Source organism: Rhinichthys klamathensis, unplaced genomic scaffold (assembly GCF_029890125.1).
Source record: "Rhinichthys klamathensis goyatoka isolate OS25496 unplaced genomic scaffold, OSU_Roscu_1.1 h1tg000378l_1, whole genome shotgun sequence".
Taxonomy (NCBI): Eukaryota; Metazoa; Chordata; class Actinopteri; order Cypriniformes; family Leuciscidae; genus Rhinichthys; species Rhinichthys klamathensis.
Genome location: NW_026606885.1, coordinates 319,973 through 331,126, shown reverse-complemented (window position 1 = coordinate 331,126; position 11,154 = coordinate 319,973). Strand labels below are relative to the sequence as shown.

The following is an 11,154-nucleotide window of genomic DNA, read 5'->3' as shown; positions in this document are numbered from 1 at the left end:
TAGAGCACTACTGGTTATGATACTGATTCTAAATGACCTATTAGCAGTTGTGTAGTATTTCAAATAGTCAACTGTTTATTGATTAATTGCTGTGTGCTTTAGTGGTTACATCTTAGTTTTGTTGATGTTTACTCATTGGAGCATGTTTGTTATAATGTATGACTGCGGTAGAATTTTGTTTATGTCACAGATGTATTTTTAAGAACAAATATCTTTCTGATAGTGTGAACCCCATGAACTGGAGAGATAGAACAGACCTGAAGTGCTTTGGTATGTCAATTTTTTTTTTTGGATGAAATGTAGGACGACTGTCTGCAAAGAGCTTCAACAGCAACTTATCACAGTAAGTGGAAGACTATCTGAACAAAGCACTATCTGTGTGTGAAAGAGTGTCTGTATGCTCATGAGCATGTGAAGTAGCCTATAGCTCTGGTCACGTGTTCCACAGACAAAAATGACGAGGACATCTCATACGGTTGCTGCGCCTCGAATTCCCTCACAACCAGTGAGCAAAAAACATACCGTACACCTGACCTCTGGTGTTTTATTCTCCCCCTATTCTGTAAATTTGTTCATATTACTCACCCTTTCACTTTTCTAGAGGGACATTAGTCATCAGTTTTGATATATTTTTGATCCTAAGTGAAAGGCTTTTCACTTGTATCCCTAGAATTCCTCATTAACATTTACTTCTTGAATCCAAAATGAGGAATACAACAGTACAAATAAAATAATGCATATTAGAATGACAGAATTGGGCCCGATCAAAACTGATGTTGGCCTGTTTCATCAGCTAATAGAAGATACGAAAAGTAGTGCTGCCATCTGCTGGACATTGTTATTAAATTAATTAAACAAATGTCAAAAAGCCTGAGGAGTAACTGGAAATACAGTTAAAGTCACAAAGACCACCTATTCAATAATTTAAAGAAAAATGCATTTTCGGAGAAACACAGGGCTGATTAATCTGTAACGTTCTGATGAATCTGTGACAGATTTTGTGACAGGCCACCTAAATAAATCACATAAACATCACAATAGATACTCAGACTTTGAGGATTTACAGATCCTGTTGAACAGTTAAAGTCCCTGGAAAAGCTTGTTAAAGTTTAGTACCTGTCCTCTGGGATGGTCTAGAGTTGTAGTTTGTTTCTTATGTTTCTTGTTTCTTATCTAGGTTAACATCTCATTGTAAGGTCAGCTGGGTCCCTTTCAAGCGCTCAATCCCTCTATTGATGTGCTCTTGTGAAGGGTCTGGAGCCTGCAGCCATTGGTGGCCTTTCATTCAGCAAATGTAAGAAAAAAACACCAGGGAAGATTTTCTAAAGTAAGCTATTATTACCATGACTTCATGTGATTTAATGCAGACCAGTTTAATTATATTATGTCACTGTTACTTTCTTCACTTTCATCACATCCTGTAGGCCGCCCCTTACATTTTACCATCAGCTACTTTATAGATTATTATTGTACAACCATAATAAATGTGAATATGAGATTTCCTTTCTTATAGCGTTTTTCTTTCATTTTGGCCGATTAATTTCTCTGTTGTTTTATACTAAATGAAACCTTTTCATTTAAACTGACTCTTGAATTTCATTTTCTCATCTATTGAGCCACAATCACTTGGTTTTATAATAAGGCACCGCATGCTCATACTCAAATCGTTCTAGCAACTTGACTTTAACTGTAACTGATGGGTAATCAAATCACTCCATCTCAGAAACTAAATAAAACAATAAAACATGGGCATGGGTCGGTAAACACCACTTAGACATCTAAAAATAAATGCTTAAATGTAGCTCATATACATATTATGCTCATATTAAAAGAATTGAAGTTAATGAAATTGTTTGGGATAATCATTTTGAAATGATTTTCTCTCTGAATGTTCAGTCATCAGATGTAGAATGAGCTGCATAAACATGAAGTCCGTCTGAGATGTTTGTTTCGGTGTTGCACGTGAAAGAAGGATGTGCACACAGCCTGTGACAGCGTCGGGTTAATTGTTAGCTGCTCAGATGCCACCCAGATTGTGTGTGTAATTCCTGCTGTTATAACTTGAAGATTCAGATCTGAATTTGGGATAAGAAGGAGCCCATCTAAAGGTAAGGAATCCTGTAAAGAGTACACTGTATTTGTACAGTTTTTAAGGGTACCTGCCATTGGCTTGCATGTCCTTGGAAGTTCCTTCATGAACAGATATTGGAAGTACGAGAATAATGTTGCTTTTGGAGGAAGTAGATCAATGCTGTGATGTGTCATTCAGTCATTAAATTTTCACTTTGCTTAATATCTATGAGGACCTGTTAATGCTGATTTCTTTTTTAATTTAAGGTTAACTCATGTTGATCATTTTGAAGATTGGCAATAAGAAGTGATGCTATTTGTCTCATTTATAGCAAAATGACAGCTATATGAAAAGTAATTACGTTTTGGATGTTTGTGTTGGGTTGTATTGGTCTGTATTCGTGTCTATAGGTTGCGGTATGTGGAGGCTAGGAATTGTTGAAACACTGGGATTAGTTATATAGTAACATAGTAAGTTGCTGGAAAGTTAGAGCTGCGCTGTCATTTGTGTACATAGGAAAACTTTGGACACTCGGTTACAATTAACATTGGGTTATGTTAATATATTATGTATTAGCTATCCTGAACTAACAATAAACAACCTTCTTACAGTGTTTATTATTCTTCGTTGTTCATTTCTACACACAATTTGCAACAATTCAAGTTGAATAAATAAACATTTATGAATATATTACAAACAAACATGAATAACAATAAGCTATAGTACATGTATGAATTAACATTATACTAGAATAATAAATGCTGTAAATTGCCAGGAAAAGGGAGAAAAGTACTTTTCATATCAGTATTTTTAATACCACAGCAAGCTATTAAATGCCTGACCCCCTTTGAAACTAGAGATACATCTCATTGGCCAGCTTTTGAACTCGACAAATGAAAAGGGGAGACAGTAGAGACGAGTACATCAATCAGAGAAGCTCTTCTTGACTGAAATGTATTTATAATGGAGATCAGGGAGCTTACACTGCTTCAAGTAGGCTATTTACAGGCCTGTATTTATTTAAGAAATGGCCTGTACTGAGTTGCATTGGCAGCGCTTTTGATCTGAGACGGTTCTGTGTTCTGGTCAATCCTTGGCTTCTGTCACCCACTCTTTCCAACCAAACCATATCAAGTGTCTCTTTCAAAGGAGTATTGTGTTGGTCAGAGCCTGCTCACCTCTAGCCAATCCTGGTCCCTCTCCTCCTTCTTGTCACGTGTTTTCTTCAATCACGGTCAGCCAGGAGAATAACTGAACATTGAAGGTTCCACCCACTTTTGTTGGTTATTAAACACATGAATTTGCAAATGGATCAAAACTTTTCTGCTGGAAAAACTGAAAGCATTGCAGGTTTGTCTTTCGCCTCACGCCTCGAGTTAAACATGATTCTCATGTGACGGTGGAATTGGTGGCACAGAAAGTAAGCTTGAGTTAACCTAAAGTTTGTCTTTGCTAACTGCACCTGAAAAATGTTCACTCAGAAAAATATATTTAATGCATTATAATTTTTGTTACAATATTGTGACTTGTTTATTGTGAGTAAATATTTTCTACAAGTATGATAAATGTTTGGCAGAAAAGGAAACAGTCTTCTTAACTGAAGTATTGATGTGTGTTTGTTTACACTCTAAATCTTCATGTTAAGTGAGAGTATTTATAGGGTTACATAATGGACCATCAAGATAATGGCAGCACGGATGGTCCTATTGACTTTTGACAGTCTCCAAATCAATTTTTTCAGTAGATTTAGTATCAGTGGCTGCTTGTGGACATCAGCCTGACTGTCTTAATTGTAGATGAGATACAATATTTTCTTATCTGTGTAGAACGAGAAAGCAAATTCTTTAAAATTGGCAAAGGTCTATTGATGACTTTATTTGCACAAAATGTATTTGACTACCTAATGCATAAATAAATGGACCTTTAAGAGAAGTTTAATCATAAACTTATCATAAATAAATAATGTATGTGAATTCCTCTACTGAGTTTACAGCAGTATTTTAATATTTGTTATTTGTGTCCTCGTTTTCCTTCAGATTTTTTATTTTTTTTTGCAGTCAATTCTAGTCTTTGCTTCTTGACTATAGTATAAACTGAACCTTTGACTATTGTACTGCAGTTGCTAGGAGACAAAATTGAAGTGCAAGTGGAGCAGATGTTATATGTATGAATAAAAAGATCTTTCAGAGAGCCCATAACACGTTGACGCTCATTCACCTGCATTAGCAACACTTAAAGCATTATAATGTCTTTAAACATTAACTTGGCCTTTAGGATGCTTGAAGTAATCTGACATGATGAACTACACTAGCAAGAACAAGACATCAGAACAACAAGAATAAAAGTGCTATATTCCCTAGATTTCTATCTGTCTTTTAGTTCAGGTTCAGGCTTAGTAATTTTTGTTCTTTTTATTTATTAATTAACTTATTATTTATTTTAATTTTTTTAAATTGATCATCGTAATAAATGTAATTAGGTTTATAAGAAAGAGTATATTATAGTTTTGTATGTATTTATTCAGGCTGACTGCACAAAGTTAAAACTGAACTGTTGACCCTGTGAATGATGGATGAGGAGCTGAAAACAGCGAACACTCACAATGGGAGCATTCCAGAGGCTTTGAAAACTAAAAAGCACGAGCAGCCAAAAGCAGCAGCTCTGCGTCAGGATGTGAGTATGAGAGAATGAGGCACATTACACCAAAGAATGTGAATAATGTTCAGTGATCAATGGTTTCCGTCCAGAGTCGATGCGATGCGTGTGAGTAAGTGTGTGAAGGGTTTAACTGTCTGTGGGTTAACCTGGCAGTGCCTGCCACCATCACTACAGTGTAATCCCTTCCTTTCCTGACCCATCTGTCCGAGCATTCTTCTGTCTTTTGTAGCTCTCATTAATGACAAGTTTAACTATTTATATGTAAATCTGCACATATATGACATGGAAGGTCTATTAATATGAATCACTTTAAGTAGTTATTGCAACCCTTGTTCTTTATGACCTTATATTCAGAGAAAACAATCAGGCAATATAAATAGAAGCCTCATCTTTCCTGTGTTAAAGTGGAGTGATATCATTTAGATCATTGTACATTTATTGGTAAAATGCCAGTTCTATAAAATAAAACAGTAAAAACTAAAATCAGTTATTTAAATGCTAAATGTGAATTTAGACATTAAAACAGTATGTGCGGTATAAAAAATGATGTTTATCTATGTCAGAGATTTGCTAAATTATTAGTGTTTTAAGGATGAACTTTAATGGCAAAGGTAACCTAAATGTAAAAATAGATCAAATGAGCAGATATACAATCGGTATCCAGCAGATCAGATAAAGTAATAAATCTCTAAAATCAGCTGACACTCATGTGGTATCGAATCTAATTGTATTATCACGTTAGCTTAATTACATTATCAGTTAAACCAATCCCTAACCATTTAACCATACGCCTGTCTGAATGCCTTAGGTGGGTCTTGTAAGTGGCATCTGTCTGATAGTGGGAACAATGATCGGCTCCGGGATCTTCATTTCTCCCAAAGCGGTGCTGGAGGGAACTGGAGCCGTGGGTCCGTGTCTGTGTGTGTGGGCGGCGTGCGGATTACTGGCTACACTGGGTCAGTATCCACACAAAAAAGACATGAGGTTGCACAAAAGCCTTGAATTAACCCATATAACAAAGATTAATGGGTGAGATTACGCATAATCACCTCATGTATCGTGTCATATTTGTATTTGGTGTTTGATAATCTCACCATATACCATGAATGCAAAATACAAGCTTTTTTTATAGTGTGTAACATAATTTAAAAGTCTAAAGGTTGCTGCTTTATTAATTTGTTTATTAATTATTAAACACTTTACGATAAGGCTCAGTTTGTTAATGCATTAAGTAGTATAAACTAACAATGAACAGTATTTTGTAATAATCAAGGTTAATGTTCATTTATATATTACTTAATTTGTGTTCATACTACATACTGTAAATGCATAGTAAAACTAATTTCTGACAAATTAAATGTTAAATATTTATAAGTTAACATTAACCAGGATTGTTAGTTCATGATACGTGATGCATTAAATAATGTTAATGTATTGAACCTTATTGTAAAGTGTTACTCTTTTAATTTGCTCCATTTGTCGCAGCTGTTGTCTTACCGCATTATGTGTTACAAATATGTAAATCTAAACTAAATCTATGTTATCCAGCACTTTCTGCTGAGATTATAGTTGGGCAAAGTCAAGGAGGTTAATCAGATATGTTCACTCACTCAGAAACCCTCAGTCAGTCTTTTTAAGTCACATAGCCTACTGTTCAGGAAAATTCCCAAGACACAGAAATCCTCTTTAGAAGACCTTTTGGTAATGGACTCATTGACCTCAACTTGAACACTGAGAAACTAATGGGGAACTATGTGCATGTGTGTGCAGGGGCCCTCTGCTATGCCGAGCTTGGCACAATGATCGTGAAGTCTGGTGGTGAGTATCCATACCTGATGGAGGGCTTTGGGCCAGTGCCGGCATACCTATATTCCTGGACCACGGTCATCGTGTTAAAGCCTTCGTCATTTGCCATCATTGCCCTGAGTTGTGCCGAGTACGCCTCCACTCCATTTTACCCAGGATGCACTCCTCCTCAAGTGGTTACCAAATGCCTGGCTGCAGCTTGTATCTGTATGTACAAATCTAGGCCCTGTTTATATTCCAATGACATTATTTTGGTCTAACCCTCACTTTGTTCTCTCATCAGTAATAATTACACTCATCAACTGTCTGAGTGTGAAGCTGGCCTCCAGAGTGCAGAACTTTTTCACAGCAGCCAAACTCTTGATTATTGTCGTTATCGTGGTTTCAGGCATCGTTCTGTTGGCTCAAGGTACCTCTCTATTCCCTGAGAACAATCAAAACTGCTTTTACCCGACCTCATATCTCATCGCCAGATCTGTTTTTGTGACTCCTATCTTATATGATATCAGTTTTTTATTGACTGGCTTATGTGACATTGAAAAGGACAGCAGCATCTTATTATTCAATTGAAGGGACTGTGTTCAAAAACATTGTGATAACAGATAAAGAAATTATAGTTTTTGATTATGTTGTGAAAGATGACTCATCGTAGACTATGCCCAGAGATTAGTGTAGATTTGTGTTTAGATAAGTAGACCTCTGTAAATGTTCAATGAAAGATCAATAAAATGTGTCTTTTTATTGTGTTCTAATTGTTTTTTAGGCAATACACAGAATCTTAGAGACCCATTTACAGGGGGAACAACATCATTTGGAGCAATTGGCCTTGCATTTTACAATGGTCTCTGGGCTTATGACGGATGGTAAAGTAATGAGGAGCTCATATAACGTTGCACATGTGGCATATGCCGCTAATGTTAATCATCAGCAGTGTACATATTTTTAAAACTTTTAATAAGCTAGATTCAAAGAATCAACGTTCTAGTGTGCTCTCAGCCCTGGGAACCATTCACACCGTCTAATGATAAAGGGAAGTATCATTACATAATGAAAAGGGAAATTGAATGCTTGTCAAACCTTAAATCCAGTAGGATTTGTTTTTAGTTGCGTGGACTTTCACCAGATCATTCTTTATCCGTGGCTTTTTCATTCTGAGAGAAGCGTGCAAGACCAGAAGTCAGCTATGGCAATTCATGTCAAAGTTCTCTTTTCTTTTTTCATAGGAATCAGCTTAACTTCATAACAGAAGAGCTGAAAAATCCATACAAGTGAGACTGAAATGTTCTAAATTAAAATTCCAATTCTGTTTTTCTAAAACATGTGAAATCTGTAATATTACAGTATTGTTAGCTGCAATATTATCTGCAAAATGACATTGCAGTATATCTGCAATCTTACATTGTTGGCTATGAAGGTCTTATTGTGTTATTGAAAATGTCTTGTGTTTTTGTTTATTATATATTTATATAGTACTGTGCAAAAATCTTAGGCACGTTAGTATTTTCACACACACAAAAAGGTTTTAAGCCAGCTATATATATATTTTTTGCTGTAGTGTGTAAGTAGGATATATATCAGTTTACATTTCCAAACATTTCTTTTGCCATTAATTGTATAAATCCAGTGAGATTTTTGTATGCACAAAAGTCGGTAAGAACTGCAGTGTTTGAAAGAAATGTTTGGAAATGTAAACTGATATATCCTACTTGCACACTACAGCAAAATATATAAATAACTGTCTTAAAACCCTTTTTGGGGTTAAAATACTAACATGCCTAAAACTTTTGCACAGTACAGTATACTATATACAGTAGGCTCTATATATATATATATATATATATTAGTATTATTATCATGAAGGTGTTATTGTATTATTGAAAATGTCTTGTTTTTTGTGTTTATTTTACTCATTTCATAGATAGGTTTGTTTATGATTATGATTTTTTTTTTTTTTTTTTTACAGAAACCTTCCCCTGGCTATCATGATTGGGATTCCCCTGGTTACTGTGTGCTATATATTTGTCAACATAGCATATTTCACTGTCATGACCCCTGTTGAACTTCTACAGTCTTCTGCTGTTGCTGTGGTGAGTGTGTATTGTAGTCATAGTTCCCACTACCATGGAAAACCTGGAAATATCAGGGAATTTTACATCTGTGATTTCCAGATCTCTATTTCTATTGAAAATAAGTATTTTTCCTAGTTCTAAAATGTTCAATCACCCCCCAAAAAAGAAAGAAAAAAATAGCAAGAAAGGTTTGAGAACCTTTCTTGTCCGTTTCTTTAAAAAAAAAGAAAAGAAAAAGGTTGTCAGTTAATAAATGTTTGTGCAATGATCTTTGAGTTGTATTTTACTAAACCATTGGGTTCTCCACAGACCTTTGGTGACAGAGTGCTGTACCCATTATCATGGGTTGTGCCTCTATTTGTGGTTTTTTCCACTTTTGGTGCAGCCAATGGGAGCTGTTTCACCGCAGGAAGGTTAGGAACTTCAGCTTATATATAGAAATTTGCACACAGGATTAAGTGCATGCTGAAAATTGTTTTCTGGGCCTGTCTGTTGTGTCTGTTTGTACCTGTTAGGTTGACGTATGTGGCAGGACGGGAGGGTCACATGGTTAGGATCTTGTCGTACATCAGTGTGAAACGTTTCACACCTTCTCCAGCTCTCATGTTTAATGTAAGTCTCATGTAATATTCCATCCTCAACACTTTTTGGACAAGGCTTATCACTATTTTTGCCATATTACATCAACCATGAGAACTGTTCTAAACACATTAACATTATACTTGATTTGTGATAAAGTATTTGTTCTTGTATGTGATTTGCAGGGCATCCTGTCAATCATCTACATCATGCCAGCAGACATAAACACTCTCATCAACTACTTCAGTTTTGCTCAGTGGGCTTTCTATGGGCTCACATGCCTTGTGCTCATCGTTATGCGATTCACTAGAAAGGAGCTTCATAGACCTGTCAAGGTTAGAGCACATTATGCATGGTGACAACATAAACAAAAACAAAAAATGAGCAGATGCTATTATCCAAAGCAACTTTAAAATTATGAAGATCATAAGCTATTTGTCATAAGACCCAACAATAAAGACAAAGGCAACTTTCAAGAGTGAGCTAGAGTAGAAGCTAAAACAGAAGTGAAAACCTGAGAATCTTTTTTCATATATTATGTTTATCATAGCAAGTGCCTTTGTTTGTGAATTCATTTGCATAAGAGGTGTGACTTCTGGATTGGTTATTTCCCATAGCTATTGCAGTAAAGCATTCAAATTTTGTCTGTATTTTATATTGCCCATATATAGTTTCTATTCTCGAATGTGTTAGATATTCAGCTCAATGGCATGGACTGAATCAACCATAAATCTAATCTATTGTAAAATGACTATACCCAACTTGAAAATGTTTGCCTTTTGTTCCTCTCAGGTTCCGATAGTCATTCCTGGTTTGGTGGTGATTGTGTCCTGTTACCTAGTTCTCGCTCCTATCATAGACAAGCCTGAGTGGGAGTACCTGTACTGCACATTGTTCATAGTCAGCGGTCTTCTCTTATATGTACCCCTCATTTACTACAAATTCAACTGGACTCGCCACATCATGAGTAAGTACCTGGAAAAACTTGAAATTTGAATATATTACAGCGCACAAAATGTCTTGACCCTTGAAATGTACAATAATTATATGTTTTCTGAATAATATATAACTTTTAAGGCTGTTTTTAGTGGATGTTCACCATTACCAGAAACATTTAAATGCTACATTCTTAAACTTGACCTGTTGACGCTTACAGGGCCACTCACTATGCACCTTCAGCTGCTACTGCAAGTCGTTCCACCTGAAAAGACTGAGTGACAGATGTCAAACTGGAGGAAAGACAGACATAATAGCCTGCAATGGACAACAGATTGATCTGTGGAAATGTGGATAAAGGATCCTTAAAGGGAACATGGCTGCATATGGACAGATTTTTTTTTTATTCCTAATGCAAGACCATCTATTGTTTTTACAATGGATTGCAAGCCTTTCCCACGTCACAGGGATTTGTTTTTACTTTAAAAAAATGACATATCACTTCCACGAATGTCTGTAAATTATGACAACTTCCAGTTCATCTAACTTATTGTGTAATTAAATGCAAGTTTGTTGTACAGGATAACAATGATATTTTCCACGTTTACTGAACTCAAATGTATTAATTGTGTTAATATATCGACTCAGACTCATTTAATCACAGTAGAAGAATTGTAGTAATGTAAGTCTTTAAGTAGCCTATATTATAATTGTAGTTACTAAGAGTGCAACAATGGGATTCTAGTAAAATCCCATTCATTTTCTCCACAGGTGAATTGATTTTTAACTATAACTTTTAAAGACAGACCTACTGTAAGCTATGAGGATGTTGTTGTTTTTTGTGGCCTATTTTAATATGCACATATATTTTAACTGTTCACTGTTTGTTTTCAAATCAGTGTCTATTAAAGTTTTACATTACTCTGCAATCATTTTTACCTGTCAGTGCCAGACATGTTAAGTGGTATACTGGTACATGCTATATTTTTTCAGCGCTTATCGGGATTGGCCTAGGCTATAACACAGTTGTTTGTG

At 35.6% G+C, this 11,154-nt stretch overlaps 1 protein-coding gene across 3 annotated transcripts; it reads left to right on the top strand.

Annotated features, from left to right (window-relative positions):
• The first annotated feature begins 2,019 nt into the window (after positions 1-2,019).
• Positions 2,020-11,048, top strand: slc7a9 (solute carrier family 7 member 9). Of its 3 annotated transcripts, none has more exons than XM_056233807.1 (13): positions 2,020-2,108; positions 4,596-4,744; positions 5,538-5,685; positions 6,500-6,742; positions 6,819-6,944; positions 7,299-7,398; positions 7,759-7,803; positions 8,499-8,622; positions 8,914-9,017; positions 9,120-9,216; positions 9,369-9,518; positions 9,976-10,150; positions 10,340-11,048. In XM_056233807.1, the coding sequence occupies exons 2-13, from the start codon at positions 4,637-4,639 to the stop codon at positions 10,399-10,401; spliced, it is 1,482 nt and encodes a 493-aa protein (XP_056089782.1). In that variant the 5' UTR covers positions 2,020-2,108; positions 4,596-4,636; the 3' UTR covers positions 10,402-11,048. The 3 variants fall into 3 exon arrangements, with proteins under 3 accessions (XP_056089782.1, XP_056089783.1, XP_056089781.1); XM_056233808.1 differs by lacking the exon at positions 2,020-2,108 and adding an exon at positions 3,343-3,421; XM_056233806.1 differs by lacking the exon at positions 2,020-2,108 and adding an exon at positions 3,383-3,491.
• Positions 11,049-11,154: the final 106 nt, after the last annotated feature.

What these genes read in the sequence shown, in the direction of transcription:
- slc7a9 (XM_056233807.1), top strand. Translation starts at nt 4,637, where the DNA reads ATGATGGATGAGGAGCTGAAAACAGCGAACACTCACAATGGGAGCATT. An exon ending in CTCTGGGCTTATGACGGATG is followed by an intron (nt 7,399 to 7,758) that starts GTAAAGTAATGA and finishes CTTTTTTCATAG; the next exon opens with GAATCAGCTTAACTTCATAA. An exon ending in AGCTGTTTCACCGCAGGAAG is followed by an intron (nt 9,018 to 9,119) that starts GTTAGGAACTTC and finishes TGTACCTGTTAG; the next exon opens with GTTGACGTATGTGGCAGGAC.